The sequence below is a fragment of the Pogoniulus pusillus genome, chromosome 1 (genome assembly GCF_015220805.1).
Source record: "Pogoniulus pusillus isolate bPogPus1 chromosome 1, bPogPus1.pri, whole genome shotgun sequence".
Classification (NCBI taxonomy): Eukaryota; Metazoa; Chordata; class Aves; order Piciformes; family Lybiidae; genus Pogoniulus; species Pogoniulus pusillus.
In genome coordinates this window covers 36569557-36591767 of record NC_087264.1, presented here as the reverse complement: position 1 = coordinate 36591767, position 22211 = coordinate 36569557, and the positions used below count along the sequence as shown (strand labels likewise).

The 22211-nt window shown below is 40.4% G+C and overlaps 1 protein-coding gene and 1 long non-coding RNA gene across 4 annotated transcripts in view; one reads left to right on the top strand and one right to left on the bottom strand.

Annotated features, from left to right (window-relative positions):
* Window positions 1-21338, top strand: part of LOC135177920 (uncharacterized) — a 28636-nt gene extending 7298 nt beyond the window's left edge. The window contains exon 2 of the long non-coding RNA XR_010303249.1: window positions 19893-21338. This is a non-coding gene — a long non-coding RNA (uncharacterized LOC135177920). The remainder of the gene's footprint in view (window positions 1-19892) is intronic.
* On the bottom strand, window positions 215-20908 carry COCH (cochlin). Of its 3 annotated transcripts, XM_064148316.1 has the most exons (11): window positions 20780-20863; window positions 20655-20699; window positions 16800-16956; window positions 11462-11595; window positions 10516-10578; window positions 9018-9062; window positions 8782-8929; window positions 6137-6240; window positions 4664-4890; window positions 2738-3254; window positions 215-2113 (listed from the first exon to the last, which is right to left on the bottom strand). In XM_064148316.1, exons 1-11 carry the CDS (start codon window positions 20802-20804, stop codon window positions 1938-1940), a joined length of 1641 nt encoding a protein of 546 aa, XP_064004386.1. In that variant the 5' UTR covers window positions 20805-20863; the 3' UTR covers window positions 215-1937. The 3 variants fall into 3 exon arrangements, 1 of the variants encoding a protein (XP_064004386.1); XR_010303232.1 differs by lacking the exons at window positions 215-2113; window positions 2738-3254; window positions 4664-4890; ... (4 more) ...; window positions 11462-11595; window positions 16800-16956 and adding exons at window positions 16991-18819; window positions 19568-19672; window positions 19884-20324 and having other exon boundaries at window positions 20780-20815; XR_010303234.1 differs by lacking the exons at window positions 215-2113; window positions 2738-3254; window positions 4664-4890; ... (4 more) ...; window positions 11462-11595; window positions 16800-16956 and adding exons at window positions 17495-18819; window positions 19568-19672; window positions 19884-20087 and having other exon boundaries at window positions 20780-20908.
* Window positions 21339-22211: the final 873 nt, after the last annotated feature.

Here is a 22211-nt window from a genome sequence, read left to right as displayed (position 1 = left end):
CTTATTGTTGATGTAGTATCACTGTAAAAGGGAAATGTCTGTCAGGTTTCAGTGTCCCAGCTACCCATGCCTGCTTTTTCCGCAATGAATGAATGACATGAGTAAAGCTGCCTCCTGCTTTGCAATTGTAAAAGCAAAAGGGGAAGGCAAATGTGAATGGCATACCAGTTCCTACCTTCAAAGTCTTCAACTAGCATCATATCTAGTATGAACAATAATTAAAACCTTAATCGCAACTCATTCCACTTAAAATATTTGAGAAAGTAGTATTGTTGTCCTTTAAGACTGATTTAGGACTTTTTCTTCTGTAAATTGGAATTTAAGGTCATACAGACAGGAAGCATCACGTGCACTTTACTCGAGCTCTAATCCATGAGGTTCATTTTAAAAGACACTTATGTTACAGGGTATTAAAACAGCAGTCCTCATTTTCTTGCAATATGTATTTCTAGAAAAAGTTTATAAACTAAATGAATTCAACTTTTGGACAAGGTTGATATTGCATATGAATTTATACAGCGATAGGCTGAATACTTTTTTCATCAACACATAACAAAATTAAGAAAAACAATTAATAGAAAAATACAGGGCATCTTTGGCATTCATGTTTAGTGTAATACAGAGCCAGCCATAAGTTAAAAAATGCACAACAAAAACCCAATGAATGCAATCCCTTCTATACCATTCCCCAGTTACTATGAATTTTACCATCAATAGCAGGGAGGAAGGGAAAAAGGAAACACTAGATTGGTAGAAAGTGCTGTTTTGTTTCTCTGCTGTATACTTTACTTGCAAAACACTTAGTTTTCTGATGAATAAGTAGACTAGGAATCTGGAATAAATCTGTGAATACTGCATCATTTTAAACCACATGCATGTAGGCATGAATATATCAGCACAGTCTTAGGTATGTAATCAAATTAAAGCCTTTTTTCAGGAAAACTTTTCTTCTTTAAAGATGTTTTGACAACCATGAGGAAGTTGAAGTTGTTCTTTCAGGAACTATTGCATCTCACTTGTGGCTGCCTGCTCTCCTTTTTTGTGACCATGCAACCTGATATAAATCAGTTAGTTTTCACATGCTTGAAGTACATTTGAATTTGAATGTTTTCAATTCCCAGTATATGATCTAATCTGTACCCAAGTCTCTAGCTGTGTAGTCACTAACATCTTGGTAAAAAAACCCAAGACAGTATACAGCAAAGACAGGAAAAAAAAAATCTGGTTAGCAGATGCATCCAGGTACATCACTGTTGACTGCAGTGGTGTAGGAAACAGTAGTATCAGCTGATATGTGAGGATCCAAATCCTCAGAACTACCCTGCCTTTCAAAATTCATGCTGAAGGAATTAAACAGCAGAAATCTGTTGTTAGAATTTAAATGTCTTTTATCATAAACTCTGCCACCCACCTGGCGCTATCCTTCACAACACCAAAACCTCACTACAATCTGTCACATCTTTTCTTAAACTACCTTGCAAAAAAGATGTTGTGCAACAGGAGCATTATAAGTACTCCATGCTCTCAGCAGAACTTCAAAGATATGGAATCTAATCTGCAAGCTATTGAAGGCTTATGGAAGAGAGCAAGACCATGTATTAAAAATATTATTTTTAACTCATAAGATGACATCTAGCAAGTGACAGCAAAAATGTTGGAGCTGTGTTATTTCGTCTGCTGATACCTGATAGCCTTAAGTGCAAGACATGTCTTGCACTGGGGGATGCTATATACATACTGCAAAGGCCAAATTCTGCATCCCTATACAACTTCTGACAAGCTCACAAGAATCCTTGACTGACTACAGAAACAAATATTAGCCTTTCTTCTTTCCTTATGATAGCATATACAAGGATAAAACATTTGTATTTTAGAAGGACCATTTCAGTTTTCAGATGTTTAGTTTCAAAGTAGTGATAGTCAACTGCAGATTTTCTTTATTGTTTAGATTCCAAAAAATCTTTACAGATGCCTCTAATAATATCAGGGACCATCTGTTCCAATCCTGTGAACTCCCTAGTGAAGAAAGTATGAGATTCTTTGGGTTCAGATGCCATGTCTTTCAGATCATCCAGAGGTGCCCAAGCAACACCAACAGAGAAGACTGTTATTCCTACAGTGAAGACAATAAAAAGAGTAAAGACATATCAGTACATAGAGAGCAGCCAGTACTACATCCATTAATCTTTCTGCTTCCAAAAAGGTTGTTTCACTACCTGAAGTCTATCAAGGATCATTAGATTTTGCCTGTCTCAAGTGAAAGATCTGTCTCAAGTGAAATTCCTGAAGGAAATGCGGGGTATATTAAAGGATCCAAATGCTTTTGGCTCTTGTGTATGCCTAGGGCTTTCCAACATCAACAGCTCAAAGAGATTTTGGCCCAAACTGCTGTTGGAAAGTAGGATTCATGCTGCACTTGATGGCATCACTGATTGGAGCTTTACTAGTTGGCTTTTTATTTTGAACCTACTAATTTATCTCCTGTTTATGGAAATAGGACTGGGTGTATGTTTTTCACTGAGCTGGTGTGAGTCAGTCTACTCATACCTGGAGCTCCATTAATACTGGGCTATTTTCATCCCAATGGAAAACAGTTCCATCTTATTGAATTTACAACAGATAGGGTTCTGGATTCACATACTGGGCTATATTTGCACCTGCTAAAATCATAACATTTGCTACAAAGCAGAAATAGGACAAATCAACTTCTACCTCTTTTAAAGGCAACATAATTTACCTGCTTTCTGTGCAGCAGCAGCAGGTCCTCTAACATCATCATAAGACTGACCATCAGTCAAAACAACCAGGAAATTTTTGTTAGGACTGTCTTTCATTGGCCCAAACACGTTTCTGGTTGTGAAGGAAATGGCATCACCAGTAGCAGTGCCGCCACTCATGTAGCGAATGTTCCGGATAGCCAGGAGGACCTTTTCTTTTGTGGTGTAGTCTGTGAAGCTGAACTCAGTACGCTGGTCGTACGTGAACTGCACAGCTGCAACCTTGGAGCCGATGTCAGAGATCTCAAAAGCCTTTGCAACATTACCAATGAATTCCAGCACAAGGCGGAAGTTGCTATCTCCAATGCTGCTGGAACCATCTATCAAGAAGCCAATGTTGACAGAGTTGTAGCATGTCTTGCTACACAGCATCTGCTCATGTGAGCACAGCTTTTGGACAAGAGGCTTAACGTATTTGGTGGTACCAAACCAGGTGGGCATTTGGTAAGAGAAGAAGCCATTATTTCGACAGACAGCCTGTTTGGAAACAGAAAGCCAAGAAGGGAACACTGATTATTATGCACACAGTTGCTGTGTCAAATTGAGGAGTTGCTTCCAAAGAGAGATTAGAAAAGGAGCCAGATTAGGCAGGTTTGGGGTGGGCTTTTGTTTGTAAAGAAACCAGGGACAAACACCTGCAGTTTAAGTAGGTTAAACCTATAATGCAGATTATTTTTTCCCACAGTAAAAAAAAAAAAAAAAAAGATATCAACCCTGCTCCAACCACTGGAAAACTCAAATAATTTCACTTTATTTTTAAGAATTTGAATAACTGGAAGTGAACTAAGTCTTAGATGCTGAATATGCAGAGGATTGAAAGTTCTGGTTTTGCTTGTACACTGAAAATTAGGTTTCTGTGTTCTCCCTTTGGATTTGCTAACTTTTTTTTTTTTAATCTGTCCTATGAACACAGGGATACAGTTTGGTAGAAGTACAGCTTCAAGTAACCTGAAGTATTTTTTCCCTCCTCCTAGCTTCTAAAGGATATATGTAAAGTGAAATGTAATTGAGAAAGAAGGTAAATTTAAAACATCCTCTTCAAGAGAATTCATCTGACCAGGTTCAAAATAGAGAAAGAAAGGGCAGGTCTTAGTCGTCTAAAGTTATGTCTTTCTATACCTGTATGTAAGAGTTGGACCTGCCTGCACTAAGACTAGGGCAGTCTATCCTGAATCTGGAAGCAAGTGCTGTAGTGCTTTGGCCTGTTCCTGCTCCAAGCTGTGAATTTTCTACTGAAATGAAACATCTCAATCCTATCTGAAAAATTAGTTTCTCTCAGTGGAGAGTAAGTAAAGACCTAGATTGGAAAGCTTGTGGCAGAGCAGAAGATCTGTTTGACTTCCTATTCTAACTCATTCAGAGTAGTATCTCACACTCTTCATCCAAGATGAGTAATTTGCATGTGAACTTGTTAGAATATGTTTTTCCATCCTTCCTGTCTTCTCTGTGGTGAAGTTAGGTAAACAGTCCTCCACAGAGCAGGTATTGAGGGATATGCTTCCCTGCCTGCCGCTTCAGGATATGAGATGATATGCCTGTGTTTAATTGCTTTTGACACATTTAACCATACCCGCAACAGGGGAATCTCCTACTCTGAGATGTAATTATTAGTCATTTAATTATGAAGGCCAGGCTCTACAGCTTGGCCAAGACTGAACTGGGAAGACAGTACTAGCACTTTGGTACCTTCATGCAGCCCCCTTTAGCAGGAAACCCCCCAATGTTTCTTTAGACCTTTTAGTGATATTCTTTTAGATCACTTATAAGCAGGGATAGTTTCCCTGCCACTTTTATATATGTACATATATAGTTAAAATAGTCTCAAAGTATTAGCATGAAGTAAATTCTCTAGAATCACTGAGAAATGTCAACTAATATTTTCTTACTTTGTCAACAAAACCAATGTCTTGCACCATTCCCAGCTCCTCTGTGGTGGGTTTTGCTACAGATACAATGAATACATTGACTCCAAATTCTCTGGCCACTATGCCAGCTTCTTCTATATCATCTGAGGGCCAGCCATCTAAGAACACTACAATGATCTTGGGAATTCCTTTGCGTGCTCCACTTTCTGAAGAGAAGAATTTCTGAGCTGTGTGCTTCAAAGCTTTCCCTAGTTTTGAACAGAAAAAGAAATAAAAAAATGCAGTTACATTTTGATACCAGTTTCCTATATGAAAATGTGATGGATTTTGGTTATGATTTATGGTAAAAAACAAATAGTGTCCCAGGAAGTGTAATAATAAAGCTTAAGCCACCTACAAGTTAAAACCAAACACAGACAAACACACACACTGTTGAATCCAAACTACTCCCACCTAAAAACACCCACAAACCTCTCAGATAAAGCTGACAAAGAAACCACTTTTTTTTTCATCTACAAGTCTAGCACATTGATGTAAGCTGGAACCCAGGAGATTGCACCTCAACATGAAGAGAAGCTTCTTTAATGTGAGAGAGTGATGGAGCCCTGAAATAAACTGCCCAGAGAGGTGATGGAGTCTCCTTTGGAGGCTTTCAAGACCCATCTCTGCACATTCCTGTGGGACCTGCCCTGGGTAATCCTTCTTTGGCAAGGTGGTTAGACTTTATCTCAGGAGATCACTTCCAACCCCTAGCATTTGTTATTTGGTGATATTAGTGCCTGCCAAATGAATTGGAAGAAAGAAAGTTGAGAAGCTACTTAAATTGATCTTGTGAAAAGCAACATACTTGGCATGTCCATTTGGCACATCTCTTAGTCTTTAATCTGCAACTCAATGAGAATTAAATGCTAAACCTTTTAGTTGTGAATTTGTCTCAAGACATCACTGTTACTATTGAAAAGCTGACTACTGTTTAAACAGAAAGTGATATTTGCAGTTCTACTCAAATATATAATAAGCAACCATCATTTCTGGAAATTAAATGCAAGATGGGGCAATGTTCTCACCAGAAGTGATGAACCTAGGATGAGGGTGGTGTTTAAAACAAGTTCTTGCCTAAATGAATTAAGTACTTCACTGTAAATGTATGTATATACACACACACATAGATATGTGCATATACATACTTAAGCATGTATTTGGATAAGTAAATAATTTATATTTCTATAGAAATAATTTCTCTATTTCTTTAGATTTCTGTTCTATAGCAAGTAATTATTATATCTCTATAGATTTGTCACAGTATCACCAAGGCTGGAAGAGACCTCATAGATCAAGTCCAACCCTTTACCACAGAGCTCAAGGCTAGACCATGGCACCAAGTGCCACGTCCAATTCTGCCTTGAACAGCCCCAGGGATGGCGACTCCACCACCTCCCCAGGCAGCCCATTCCAGTGTCCAATCACTCTCTCAGTGAAGAACTTTCTCCTCACCTGTGTTAGAATTGCCTCCTCTGAAGCCAAGTTCCTTTATGGCAAACAAAACTTCTTTCGCAGCAGTGAAATTTTTCAGATAAAATTCAATTTTTGGAGATTCACTGTGGAAATACAAAACAGAGTAATAAAACACATGATTCACTTTCCGTACCACTCTGACATCAGCAAATTAAGATGCAGTCCAAATAACTTTTATTTTGGTAATACACACATTTCTTTATATTCTCAGATTGAAAGTAAAGGTATTCCCCTTATTTCTCACAATCCTTAGCAAAAGGAATTATTTAGCTGAGTGGGTAAATTAAGAGTAGATTGGTTCTTAAGCTTATCAATATTAAGAAAACACCACAGTGAAAAGATATACAAGGAAAAAGCTTAGGACAGATGTTAAACTAGATGCAGGCTTTCTGCTATTATGTGAGAAAGACCTTGTTTGCTTTTGCTGTAGTTTGTTTTAGTGCAAGCATTTTGATCTGAAAAGTTTTAAGCTCTGACTCCATTTAAGAAATGAGAGATTATAGCTATGCTAAGTCTCCAGATTTCTTTTTTTATTTATGGAACTAAACAAATTTGTCATATGAAACGTGGAAAGAACACCTGCAGGTCAAATCTTTTCTGCTCTCCTGTATCAGAACCACTAGAATGAACCCCTGTGCCAAGCAGAGCTGGTCTGCAGTGCTGCCTCTCATGGCAGAACAGCTGTTCACATAGGTTAAAATGGTACATTAATTTCTAAGAGTTGAACATTAAAGGTTCTGAACTCATTCACAGATTGCATTGGATTGGAAGAGAACATGAAAGGTCATCATGTCCAGCCCCCCTGCAATGAACAGGGTCATCTCCAACTAGATCAGACTGTCCAGGGCCACATCGAGTCTGATCCTGAATGTTTCCAGGGCTGGGGCCTCAACCACCTCTCTGGGCAACTTGTTCCAGTGTTTTACTGCTCTGATTGTGAGGAACTTCCTCCTTATGTCCAACCTAGATCTCCCCTGCTCCAGTTTCAAACCATTGTCCCATATCCTGTCACTACAAGTCCTACTAAACTGTCCTTCCCTGGTCTTCCTGTAGGTGCCCTTCAGTTACTGAAATGTAGCTACTAAGTCTCCCCAGAGCCTTCTCTTCTGCAGGCTGAACAGCCCCAAATTCTTTCAGCCTGTCTTTGTATGAGAGGTTTTCCAGCCCCACCAATCATTTCTGTGGCATATCTCTTGTGTTGGGTTCCCCATAGTTGGATGCAATACTCCAGGTGAGGTCCAGAGCAGAGCAATACTCTAGAGCAAAGTAGCAGAATCACCTCTTGTTTTGCTGGCCATGCCTCTTTGGAGGCAGCCCAGGATGCTATTTACCCTCTAGGCTGTGAGTGTTTGCTCATGTCCAGCTTCTCATCCACCAGTACCCCAAAGTCCTTTTCTGTAGGGCTGCTCTCAATTTCACCACTCCCCAGCCTGTGTTGATATCAAGGATTGTACCAATGTAGGTGCAGGACTTTGCCTTATTGAGCCTCATGAAATTCTCTTTGTCCCATCTCTCCAGCCTGTCTGGGTTCCCCTGGATGGCACCCTGTCCTTCAGTCTTAGCAGCCACACCACTCTGGTGTAATCTGCAAACTTGCTGAGGGTAGCATTGATGAAGATATTGAGCAGCACTGTTCAGTAAAGACTCCTGAGGGACACCACTTGTCAGCCATCTCAATTTGGACATTCCATCTAAACAGGAACTGTTCCTTACATTATAGTACTTAAACCCAGGGTAGGAAGAGTGAGGCTCATTTCCCCTAAGTTTTGATGTTTAAAGTGGACAGTCTAGATTTTTCAGGATAGAATCAATCACATCCTAGAAGAGCCATGCAGAATGATTCTGGTGGTTTGTGCTGTGAATGTAGTCTTTCTAGTACCTGTGAAAGGAAGCCTGGGTCATGAAATCAAACACAGGCATGTACCCTGCAGCTATGTAAGGCTGAGGAATAGATGTCAAGAATTAGAGACAGAATAAAGAAAACCAGTGTTAATCCAACAGATGTTTTATCTTAGAATAAGAGTTAAAGACATCTTTGTGCTTTGTTTACTCCAGAAGCAATAGCCAATGTGGTTAAGCCTTGAAAAACTGCTTCTGCTGAGAACTAGCAAAGCTGTGGCACCAAAAAAATCTTGTACTAACATGTGACTTTCAGAGTATTTTTCAGCATACCAACATACACAGTGACCAGTTACAATCTTAAGTTGTTAGTCTAGTAACTTACAAGTTGGCAAAAGTAGTGTTGTTTTGTGTATTCATAGCTTTTTGTGACAATTCTCTCTACAGTTTTTAGAGGGCCATCTCTCTTTATAGAGTGATTTCTGCTGTCTTGCTAAGATAAGCTACACAACTGTCAGTGGCAGAGGGGATGTTAAAAATCTGACTGCTCTTGCTCTGTCAGATATCAAATACCACAGAGGCAGATGATGACTGCATTTTCCATGCCTTCCCACATGGTGACTTTGCAGTGTAGCACAGAGCAAACTATACTACAGCTGGGAAGAGTTTGCTTTCTCTTGCTATTCACTGCCATTACTGCATGAATACTGTTCTGCAAAATAAAGGATATATTAATTGATTTCTCTTATTAATCAGTTATGTTATACATATGTATCTGTTCTTACCTGGCTTGTACAACTCCAACATGAGGCCCTTCTGTGCCAATCCCCAACATCATGGCTACTTTTCCAACAAAGTTTTTCTGCAAATTAAATCTGCGTTGGCCAATGTTGTAACTTCCATCAATGAGAAATGCAATATCAGCTTTACAGTCTGCAAACATCCAAAATAATTAAACTTACTTGACATCAAATGAACATCAGAATTTTGCTTTGCAGAAGTTGAATCTGTGTGTTCCTACCTTTGTTTCCAGCCTTTTTATCAAGTAGCTTCTTAGGTCTTTTACCTGCAGTGAAGGAAATAGCATGGCTCATTTAAGAACAAGGTGAGCAGTCAAAAGTGAGCCAGAAAAAGCTCAAACTCCCAGAGTTACATTCATAGAATCAACCAGGTTGGAAGAGACCTTCAAGATCATCCAGTCCAACCTAGCACCCAGCCCTATCCAATCAACTAGACCATGGCACTAAATGCCTCATCCAGTCTTTTCTTGAACACCTCCAGGGATGGCAACTCCACCACCTCCCTGGGCAGCCCATTCCAATGGCAAATCACTCTCTCTATGAAGAACTTCCTCCTAACATCCAGCCTGTACCTCCCCCAGCACAACTTGAGACTCTGTCCCCTTGTTCCATTGCTGGTTGCCTGGGAGAAGAGGCCAACCCCCACCTGGCTATGTTGTGATCTATCTGGAATAAGAACTGTTAAACGGTTTAATTAAATTTCATAGAATGGCTTAGGTTGAAAGGGACCTTAGAGTTCATCTACTCCAACCTCCCTGCCATAGGCAGGGACTCCTCTATCAGCTAGACTTGGCTGCTCAAAGCCTCACCCAACCTGGCCTTGAACAGCCCTAGAGAGGAAGCATCCACAACTTTGCTGAGCAGCATATTCCTGTGTTCCGCAACCCTTGAGCTGAGGAACTTCTTCCTAAAATCCAGTCTCCCTCAGCTTCAAACCATTCCCCCTTGTCCTCTTGCTGGACGACTTATTGCTAGTGAGCTTCTCAATAATCAATCCAACTTGCACTACTACTGCTCTGCTTGATAGAAAATACTCTTTTCCAAGTGAAACACTTTAACTTTCCTTTATACAGATGCCCAGCTGATTACTGAAATAGAGAGCTAGATGGGTTGCTGTACCACTCCAAGCACTACCAGTTCTCACTTAGCAATCCTGCTGGACAATGTGCAGTTTTAATGGTTTGGAAGCAAACTGTGACTTTGACTGTAAAGCACACAATCAATTCACAAACAAGAATTCAAGTTTACTACCTATATAGCATTAACCTTCACATAAACTGATCTAACCTTTTCCTGGTGGCATTTTCTGTGGAGAAATTTACTTAGTATCTATATTTCTGCCGTGTAAATCTTGACAGTACTTAGCTGTTGAGTAGTTCTGTAAGAAGGAATGCATTGCCTGTGTGCGTGGTTGCATAATAGGAACATTACATGAGCTCATGAAGTTCTTTCTTACTTCCTTTTGTTCATATGACTTTTTAAAATTCATTCCAGTCTGTCTTAATCTACATGGACACTACTGAAAATGGAATCAGGGTCCTCCATTACAAATTACTCCTCCTTTTTTAACTGATGAAAGACATATACAGCACCTGATTTCACATTACATTTGTTTCTTTACAAATAATCAAATCCTATGAAACACAGCATTTGAGTCGAATTCATGCACTGTAGCACATCTTTTAACTGGAGGCTTCCCTTGTGGCAGAGACCTCATACCTGTAGCAGGATGTGCTGTTGATACGGATCGCCCAACTGCTTCGAGTGCTGTGTTCTTGGCACCTGTTAAAATATTGGAAGATTCACTGTATTTAGATGAAATTACAAGTGCTTGAATAGTGTTGTATTTCAAATAACCTTTCTTCATCCTTTGTCATTATATATTCTTGGAGTAGGGCAAGGGTCTAGACAGGTCTTTGGTTCCATCCAGTATTGTACTCCTTGTTTTACAAGTAATAAACGTCTCTTTTGAGCCATTTGCATCTGAATCATCAGCAGATTATTAATTGCAGCCTATCTGACTGATGAGAATTTTGAACTATAGCAGATACATCCAGGATTTGATCTGGAGAAGTGTATTTCACTTATGACCTCACCAAAAGCATCTGTAACTCCATGCGCTTAGGTGTCAGTTTGCAATGCACACTGCACTAAAATTACTAGCTTAGAGATATTAAGGTGAATTTTTGCTGTGTAAGCAATGAAAAGGCATTTGAGAAACATTTGCTTTCTAAATTTTAAAACAACATACCAGAAAATATATATGCTTTCACAATTTTGAAGCCAGAACAGCATATATAACCAGTGGACAACTTTACATATTTTTATGAGGGTTGTTTAACCTCATTGAGGTGGCAGAGGTTGATACCTGGTTTGCTGACTTCGATCAGCTTAAACTGTCGTGGAACAGCATTGTCATTATGTTCTAAATAACTGTGATCCACTTGTACGTCTTGGCTTCTGCTACAGACTAGCTAGTCTAGCTGGAATTAGTAAATTGTGAAAAAATGAAGATAAAATAACAAGTTCCAAGTGAAAGCTTTTGCTAATGCATCTCAGATAGCAACCACATTTATTTATGGGTATAGGAACACTGAAGAAACTTCCTTGAGTTCTGTTAATGTGCCAAATATAGTTTAACAAAGAATAAGTGTGATCCACCTACCAGTCACAGAGAAAGATGAAGCCCATCTAGAGAGTACCTGAGACTGGATCCCATTAGCATTTACAGCAGGGTAGTTCTCTTGTCCTGGAAGAGTCTGCACCCTTACAGCTCCTCCTGCACTGGTGATCACCCCGCTGAGATACAAAGAGTTGTTATAAATCAGTGATCAAAAAATGCAGTACAATTATACTAGTGTTAGTAGATTGGATGCTGGCCTCCTGAAAAAGAGGCAAATAGTTCCCTTCAGACTAAAACAAGCTATAATTACTTGAAAATACTTTTTCATGAAATTATTCTGCAGAGCACCACATGGGCTTTGAAAAAGTCAGGAAATTCTAAAATTCTGGCACAGAGGAGTGGTCTTTCAAGGACATATCAATTCCTAAAGATCAGAGCTCCAGCAAAATCTATTTGGTAAACAGCAAATAAGTGCCTGTGCATTTCCTCAGAAAGATTTCTGTCACTAAAATCTGCTCTGGTTTTCACTACTGTTCTTTGCTCATGCAGATTTTCCAGGAACAGTTTTCACTTCCCTTACTCGCTGTGTTTCATACTACAGCCATCAATGCTTGACAGCAACTTTACAGAACTGGCAGTGTATTCTCTTCACTGTTAATAAATCATAATTTATACCTAAATGGTATTTTCATTCAAAAAGCACACAAATTAAACAGAAAAGCAGACAGATAAGGAAGCAATCCAGCATCTCACTGTGCAACAGCTTATGGAAAAAAGTGTACTGGCCATGGGCAGCAGAAGATACCAGAAAGCCTTATGAAATACAGGAATTTCATCTAAAACATGCTTAATTTGAGTTCAGGAAATAAGCTGATCGTTTAGACTCATGTATCATCCCAAAGTGAAGTGCAAGAACTGTTAATCTTATTTTAAAAATGTTTTTCAAGAAGCCTGCACATCAGAACTGGTGCCTAAACCACAAAGACTCTTTCAGACATGGGAAATGAGCATTACAGATTATTGCAGTCAGTAATCTTAAAGTAGTAAAAAGATGGATACCATCTCCAGTTAAAAGGAAAAGGAAACATAAGACTTCCACCTGATGAAATCTTTCCCCTTTTGGTAAATGTTCCATTGTTTCTTAGAATTTGTGACAGATCTGACTGATAAGCTATTGACTTCTGTAAAAATCTTGGTGGTGAAGCCAAGTGGCTGTTCCCTTAAATGGTTTAGTTCTAAGTGAGATAAGTAACGATCAGCTAGATAAAATAATCTCAAGATAACAAAACATTGTCAGAGAAATACACAAAGACTGTTTTTCTTCTTGTTGTATGATAGTGTTCAAGAGCAAAGAGGACATAGATTTGAACATAGACTTAATGTTCTGTGCCAAGAAAAGATCCCAAGCCCAAAGGCTGCAGCTTGAATATTTGAAGAAGTAATTAAGTTTTGCAATCCAGAAGCAAAATGTTTGCTCAGAAACTCACTTGGTGTATTTTTATACTAGTCATTATGCTCCCCATACTTGGCTTTAGCTAAGTTGTTTGCTTCTTCAGCACAAGGGAGAAAGCAGAGAGATGAAGGCCTGCCATACCACTCAAGAATGTATTTTTAACCCCAAAGCTCCTGTTGCCAACAGAGTTCTGGCTGTGATAGCAGCAGGTGTTTCCTATGTGCCACTTGGATGAAAATAATTGTCCTCTGGGACTTAAGATGTCCGAATTCCCATCTTTCCTTCCTACTACCAGCAGCTGCAACCTCCTTCCACATCAACTGTTTTTCTCCATCAATCCAAGAAGCATCCTCATCCTTTTCTAACTGCTGCCCAGTTGCTTTCAGTCACCAATACAGAGCTGCACAGGGCTTCATGCCAGTACCCTCTGACACCCTACGTTGTCCTCCTATCTCCTCTGCACCGTTATTGACTTTGGCAGGAAAGAAGCCTCAGCAGCTGAAGCAGGCACTGTGTCAAAGGCTCCCTGGGGATCTACAGCTGCTCAGAAATCCTTTTGGCCAGACAGCTTCTGTCAGTATTCTTCTAGCAATTACTAGGACAGCTTAGAGGACATTTGAATTTGTGGTCACTTTGTGGCCACCTTGGTAATATCATTATATGCTTTTGTTGTGCTTGAGTTCTGGGCCCCCACTGCTTAATCATAAATAGTTCTACTGTGTGACTAGTTAGGAAGATTGTGGACAAGTTTGCATACTTGTTTAGCATCTTAAAACTACCACATCAGGCTAGGATTCTGTTTAGTGGAACTGGCACTAGAACAGAGCCATACAAGCTGACAACCTGGTCCTTGATTTGATCTTCTGATTATTAACCCAATTAATCACTCAGTGGTAGATTTAACTCCATGCTTCATGTCTACATAGTGTCAGCCTGGTGTTTTGTTCTTTCCCTAGCAAACAAATTCTTTGATCTTCTAACCACAAAAATAAAAATATTAAATAAATATTCTATTTCCTGAGAGCAATTACATACAAAATAAGGAGACAAAAGCCAAATATAACAAACTAAAACAAGCAGAAAGCATATTCATCTGTAGTGTATGGAATCATTCCTAGCTGAATTTTGCTGAATTCTTTACATGAATTATATAGTGTTTTCTTCCATTAATTGCATCTTGGTCATGGAACTACTCATAGGAATAAACATTTGATTCATATAAAATTAAGCTTTACTTTGGATCCAGTGCACAAACTGGAGTGCATGTGAAAGGGAGAACTGATCCATGCTCACACAATTATTTTCACTTTAAAAAAAGTCAGCAGCAGTTGTTCCCAAGTTTGATGCTTCTTGAAAAAGCAGGGAGTTACCCAACTGCTTTCTGTAACAGCAACAGTCATTGTAGTAGCACTGGCCAGGTATTTCACAGTGCTTATTATACTGCACTCACCTTGCATTACATACATTGTAGGGTATAGCTGGTTTTAAACTGGGTGTCATTGTTTCAGTTATTTGGAAGAATGTTTTTTTAATCCTCAAAGCACATACCTAGGTTACAGTACAGTAACAGCAAATTTCATTGATTACTTAGGAGCAATATCTTCTTGGAGCTACTTTAACACCCATATAGAGCAAGGAGGAGCAGGTACTTTGTACATTTCTGTTGTATTTTGGAGTCTGCACTGAAATTAGATGAGAACTGAAGAGCTATCACCTCTCTTTCTTTCATCAATTCTTTTCTCCCAAGACTAGTATTTAAGGTTGCTTGGAGAAGATAAGGCTTCAAGGAGACTTTGTAGTGGCCTGCCAGTATCTGTAAAGGACCTACAGGAAGGCTGAGGAAGGACTATTTACCAAGTCTTGTAATGACAGGACAAGGAGTGATGGGTTTGAACTGGCAGAGGGAAGATTTCAACTAGATATTAGGAAAACGCTCTTTACAGTGAGAGTGGTGAAACACTGGAATGGGTTGCCCAGGGAGGTTGTGGGTGCTCCCTCCTTGGAGATATTCAAGGACAGATTGAATAAGGCCTCAAGCAACTTGTTCTAGTGGGAGGTGTCCCTGCCTATGGTGGTGGGTTGAAACTGGATGATCCTTGAGGTCCCTTCAAACCTAACCCTGTCTATGATTCTAATAGTTGCAGTAAAACAAGCAAAACGTTTTAAAGCAGCAGATTCTGTTCTGAACACATGAAACCAACAGCAGAGTTTCTGCTCAAAATCCTTCTTTAAATCAAACTTTAAAAAATAGTTTGGTTTAGTTTACTTCAAAGTTTAAGTATTACAAAAATAGCCTGAATTTTGAAAGTCTTGTTAAGAAACTGTAATATATAAAAACTTTCTGCAAGTAATAGTCTTATCTGGAATACACCAACAAGATGGTGTGATAATTTTTGTTTAATTGTAGTTTATGTTCATGTAAATGTACCTGGAATCTCAATAAAATCCATTTAAAGAAGTTCAGTAACTTTTGAACCCCACAAGTTCAAAGAGATCCTGGATAACTTCTTGTGCAATGCAGAAATGTTAATGAAACCTCCTTCATAAGAGTAGAACATTAAGAAAGGTCTCTGTAACATAGTATGCCTCAGCATGGTGATTTGTGGCAAGAATACATCTTGAAACCAAATCCATTTGGATCAAATGCATAATGAAACATATTCAGAATGATTAACTATAAAATTGTCAGAAATTAGGGGGGAAATGGGCAGGATAATCTAGTCCATACTTTTGCTTCAAGATAGGATTAATTATAGTTACCTGTTCTAGACAAATGGATGTCTGATTTTGGAAGCTGCATTGTTTGTTGCAGTTCCTATAACATGCAAGGCCATCTAGTTTCTGGCTTACTGTGAGTCTTATCTTGGCATCTAATCCAAATTTCTGCTGCAGAAGTGTCAGTTCTATTTTAACTCATAACACAAAATCGTCTATCTACTTTGTGGTAGGAAGCATGCTGCGAAAGGTGTAAGTGAACAACTATCATGTTGTACATCCACTTAATAGATTAAAAAAAATCTTCCTTTAATAACCAAAAGCTTCCTTAAAATATTTAATTCAAAGGCTGAAACTCCCTGTAGACTGCCAGTCAAAAATCAGAATGGGGTTTGTCCAACATTTCCTTATTAAACATTGAGCTGAGAATTTACCTTGCAAGTAAATAATTAGATCTTCATCCTTCCTCAAAAAACTCAATCTAGAAAACACCCCCACATCACGCCAATAAGCTGTAGGTTTATATATAAAAGCCCATGTAGGCTGCTAGACTATTTTCTTGTCCCTGTGGATTTTTTATTGCCTTTCTAGTGACCTCTATTTAACATGGGTTTTCTGCATGATTTTCTTGGTCTTTAGTTTCCTGTTTGATACAGATGTGAATTCAGCTAGATGTTGGTCTAATTAAGAGATCGTTCAGTAGACTGATGCCCAGCAAGCAACCATTAGAAGGGAAATGCTGTAATGAAAGAAGCATGACAGTGATCGAAAGTAATAGTCTAAGGATCATATTCAACTAATCATGGGTAGATCTGTTTGCATTGGAGCTTAAAATGATTTCATCAATTTCATTTGCATGATACATTTTTCTTCAAGTCAGAAAATTAATCTGACTATAGCCTCCAATTAGTGACTCTTCACACTGCATCCTTCCACACCTACCAGTGACATGAATAATCTTAAAGTAAACATCCTCTACTGCTGTGACACTTCAGAGAAAGTTAGTGGGTTTTAGGTGAACAACTCAGATAAATTGCAAGCCATTTAGCCTCTCTTTTCTTCCTTATTATTGCTTCTCCTAAGGACATTGCATTGAGTTAATATACTGACTCCCGAAGTCCATAAATATCTTTATTGTGATGGCATCAAAAGGCTAAGAGTGGCAAAACTATATAAACCTGCTTAAAATTGTTTAGCAGTCATCTGACTTACCTGTGTATAGCAGCTCCACAGATACTGGAAAGAGAGGCATAAACTCCATCTCCAAAAACATAAAATTGCCACAAAGGACAGTTTGCTGGGCAAAGGACATCTTCTGTCTCCTTTCTAAGGTCAAGTCCTCTTGTAAAACATGTGATAGCAGTGGAAGCTAAAGAAAAAGAAGAACCTGTGACCTGAAGATCTTGAGGGTTTCTTATTGGGGTGTTTTAATCTCTGCTACTTTCAAGCTTAAAGCAATGTTTGACTTTGCAATTAGGTACAGTGCTTCATCTTCTGCTTCAGTACATCTGTAAAGACATTCTTGGAGCTTACAAATATACAGTTACAGCAAAGAACAACACATTTTAAAATTAATTATGAGAAACTGTGGCAGGAAAAAGTGGAAGGGTATAAAAAAAGAAAATTGAAATAATATCCAATAGAGGAAAAGCCATTTACATCTGTAATTTTACTGCAGACATAGGAGAGTAAAGGGAAGACCTCTGAGGACTGGTGGAACGCAAGAGTGGTCACCACTCTGCAAGAGAGAAATTAAATTACTCTGGCTTCCCTACTTGCCACAAGACATCTATTCATCATTTGCAAAATTGGATCTCCTCTCCAGTGGCCCTGAGGAAGCAGCATTTTGCTGAGTCTCTGCAATAAATCATACTGAAGGCAATGTTAAAAAAAATACCCATCTTCTCATTCCACCAGTATAGCAACATCTAGAACATTCCTATCGGCTCATTGCAGTGGTGTTCACTTTACCATAGTGCAAAGGACTGTCAGACTCACCCAGTAAGACAACCTGTTTATTCAGCTGAGGCACAAAAATTTTTCACATAGAACTCTGGCTTTTTTTTAAGAGTACCTTCTGAAATCATCATTGATCTTTCATCATGCTTGCATGTGTGCAACATAGGTATGCAGTCACAGATCTCTGCCAATATACAATTCCAATTGGCAAACTGGTACTTTTGATAACTTGCAAGTCATGATTGTGGATACTTGCTGCCATCATAGGACTGCACATTAAACTGGTATGGTAGCATAACAAAACAGGCTAGATGTCATGATCCTTGTCGATACTGTGAGAGGGAGGCTTCCAAGGGAAGGGAGCAAGCTAGTGCTGTGTAAGCTGAAGCACTTGCATACTGTAAACAGAAGCCTTAGCCCTTTGTACATCAGTTGGGTCACCACAGAGCTAAACCAGTCCCTTTGAGGTAAATGGTGTAAACTAAAAAGCAATAATTTAATTTGTTTTCTGTGTAGGCAGATGTAGTTTTCTATGAGCTGTAATTCTATAACTGTAACTAATATTGGGAATCTTTGGTGCAGCATCAGAATGAGATACTAAAATGAAGATGTAGGATATCAGCTCCACAGTGGATTTTGTTGTTCTTTCTTTGTTAACAGATCATCAGATATCCAACTCCTAAAACTACATGTAGTCCACATTAATTTGGTCTGAACACTAGAGAATATAGAGGAGTTCTTTGCTAGCTTACATGAAATGTTGGGAAATGATTGATGAGCATGATGTTACAAGTAAAATTGAAGGTGGTTATTTTTGTTAGTCTGTCCAAGATACTTATAGCAGAAGTCATCAAAAGATACATAGATATACAGAGCAAGACAAACTCATGTTTTAATCACTGTGATTTAAGAATGCAAGATCAGTAGTAGTGGAGTTGTTTCTCTGGGTATTTATGTGATCCAGTACTTCAAATCTCTGTATTCTGGGGACAAAAAAATAAGCTTGTAATGTACAGTAAGGGACTTAATCCTAGACTACTGTGCAATCTGGAGTCTGACAAAGACTAGAGACCTGAGTTATAGGATATAAAATTAGGCCTCCAGAACTAATAAAACAATCATCATCTCATTCTGTCAAGACACACACTCTTTAACCTTCATAGACACACACTGCATTAGGGTATACCATAAACCCAAAGAATATAAACTGTATTTCTTCCTGTATTAAGCCATGTTTAAAAGGTAGGGATGAATGTCTTCCATTGCTGTGGACCTAAAAAAGAAAAAAGAAGTGACGGTTCACTTTCTCTCAAAACATCCATCTGCTAACCATGCTTTCAATCATTTCATCAGTTTCCATCCTTTCAATGCCTCCTCCCACATACTCTGATTTGCCCTGAATAACCATTTTTTATGCCCACTTACAAGAATTAGCCATTTTTGACAGGAGTTATGAATTTAAAAGACTCTAGAAAAATTAAATCCACAGCAAAAATCTGAGCTTTTCTAATCTTGAAGTTCCCATGCATATGTTTGGGAAAGCAGAGTTTGTGTGAAGGAAAGTCATGGATAAATCATTCATTTCAATCTTAAAATTGCCCTTTTCTGATCAATTTTACATTAGTTACCATCACATGGCCATTGTTTGCTCACCCATACTGTCTCATGTGTGGTAACTAGACCTGTTAAACTCAACAGTATGAGTAGACATTCCTCATTTCACAGGAGTACAAGAGAAGGTGTAAGTCCTTTAAAATCTCCCCAAATAGTTATGAGCCTAAATACAGCAGATTTGAGGAAACTGAAGTCCTTTCATTGCTTAGAACAACAGAATTCAAGCACTTTTAGAAAACTTTTTCAAGCTTCTAGTTGAATAACCAAATGCTACCAAATTTAGGCTCACAATAATAGTAAGAGAAAATAACCCATAGCAAACATTTACATTTTCTGTCACCAACACATCCTAGTTCCAGTATTTCATTTTGCCTATATTCTCTTAATGTTACTTTGTTTCTAGATACCTTCAAATTACAGTAGCTTATTCTCCAACCATGGGAGGAAGCATGACAGAAAAAAACTTTTCACTTGTTTCCTAACAGATTGTTGACACTTCATCCACAATGCACCTGTAAAAGAAGAGAGAAAGTGGAGTAGGTTTTCCATTGCTGTTCTTTTTTTTCTCCATTTTTAGCTGTAGCACTCTCGTAACATAGAACAATTATCAGTTTAGCACAAAAGATTGTACCAAATGCTTGAACACAAAGTGAGCAGCTAATTCTACTTCCTAGTGACTGTGAAGTGCTAAGCAACCATTCTAAAAATCTTGAAATCACTCACCTTCTGCAGGTCAGGCCTGTGTCTGGAAGCACATTCTTCTGGAGGTTCCTGCCATCCCTTGGTGAAAGGCTTTGCTGGAAAGGGCAGACAAACTGCTCGCATCCTTCTGGCCCCTTCTTTCTTCAGTTGCTTCCTGTGGCTCCTGGTTCCCATGGGTTGGCTCTGGCTCCAGAGGAGCCCACTCTCCAGCAGCAAGGACACAGTCTAATAGAGCATGGTACAACATGCAACCCTGCCTCACTACCAATCCTGAGTATGTTCTTTTGCTTGCCAATTATGGCACTCCACGTTGAACAAGTTTTTAATCAATTCCATAGTCAGAGGTACGCTGGAGATTCTCCAATTGCCAAGCAACTACGTGAGTGCCTTTACAACACACACACACACACACACTCGCTATCAGCACTCCCTCTGAAGGTGACGCTTGTCTGGCTCTTCAACCTGTGCCAGAAGGGAGTTTAATCCTCGTTCAGAAGCGTTCCTGGACATTCTCTGAGCCCCTCTGCAGCCGACCCCGGGACCACCTCTCGAGAAGCCCGGCACGGGAGTCCTCCCCAGCAGCCCCACGCCGCTTCCGAGGGCGGCCGGCCCGCGGCAGTGCTTGCACGTCGCAGGGCGCCGGTCGGGGACTCCCAGCGCGTTCGGGCGCTCCAGGGAAGCGCAGAGCCGGTACCCGCACACCGGCGGCACCAGGCTGCCGGGGCCATACAGAGACTGGCCGAGGGGAAGCGCCCCCGTGAGCATGTGGAAGGAGCAGGGCTGCCAACTCACCCGAGCCGTCGCTCCCGCGCACAGGGCTGGAGAGCAGGAAAGTGCCTGCGAACAGACAGGGAGCGGGTCGGGGCGATGCTCCGCGCTCTCCACGCCGGCCCCGAGCCGCTCCCCGTGGTACCCACCGACGAGAATGGGTGTGAGCCACATGACTGGAGGGTCCGCACTCTGCGAGAGCCGAGAACCCGAGCGAGATTGCGCAGCGCAAAGCTACCCGCCTGCCCCCTCTACACTGCCACAACACCACCACCAGCAGCCGCCGCACCCGCTTTAAACCTCTCCTGGGGCGCATGAGCACTGGGGCGAGAGAGGGTGGCCGGGGCGGGAGGGAAGGAGGGAGCGGACGCGGGGCTGGGCGGGCCCTTCGCTGGGCGAGGCCCGGCAGGTGCTGCCATCTCTCCCCCGCCCCTCACCGCACATCCTGCACCACCCAGGTCCTCGGGAACGGCAGCCCGATGCTCCTCTAAGCAGCGGGATCAAGCAATTCACTCCCCTCCCCGCTACCTCATCCACTGCGAGCAGGCAGCGGAGTCGTAAGGAACTTTCCATGCCTTGCGAAGATGTCTCTGACGTTTGCCTTTCCAGGTCTGTCCCTCTACCTGCAACTTTTGAATGTCTTGTTTCAGATGTCTTTATTATTATTGTTGTTGTAATAGAATACCTTATTCGAGATACCTAAAGAAATGCGAGTGAGCTGTCAGTTACTTCGCAACAGTACCTGGCCAGTCCTTTCTCCATAGTGTCGGGGGAGGCAGATATTTCACGAGTACTAAAGTAGCTCACTCTGTGCTTGTCCCCGGCCCGGCTCCAGTGTGGGCAGCGCTCCGAGGGCAGAGCATTAGGTCCCCGGCGACCGCCACCCACACCCCGGTCGCCCAGTGCCCACCTGCAGAAACCGCATCGATACTACGCCCTTAACTCGTCCCGCTGGGAGCTGCACAGGAGAGCTGGAGAACCTAATTCAATCTTTTGAAGGGATGGAAATACCCTAGCGATTATTATTCTATCCTTTGGTTTTAGTCTAAAATGTTAGTATAAATATGACCTCATTTAAACAAAACTTTGCTTAAATTAAAGAAATCCCTCAAAACAAAGAAATCCACCACAAGCAAACACACACAAAAAGAAACAAAATAAATAAACCCCCAAACCCAAACCAACCCAAACTCCAAACCTGAACAACAAAACCCCCAAACACACACACAAAGAAAAAAACCCCAACCGACCAAAAAGCTCTCAAAACACACACACACACAAACCCACCAAAACGAAAAGCCAAACAAACAAGACAGTTCAATGCACATGTGTATAGTGCATAAAGTACTAGGTGGCACGGGTGTGAGGTGCTCAGCTTGCTCACGAATGGGTGGGAGGAAAGGCAGGAGTGCGCTTTATTACAACGAATGCCGTTAAGATCGTGTTCTTCGCTGGCTGCCGGCATCTGCTAGGTAACTTCTGCTGGAACAGAGTTAAACTTCCAAGTATAAACGAACTTTAAAAATGCATAGGAATTAGCCTGTTAGCAGATTTTGCCGGGACGGAAAACGAAGTGCAGTC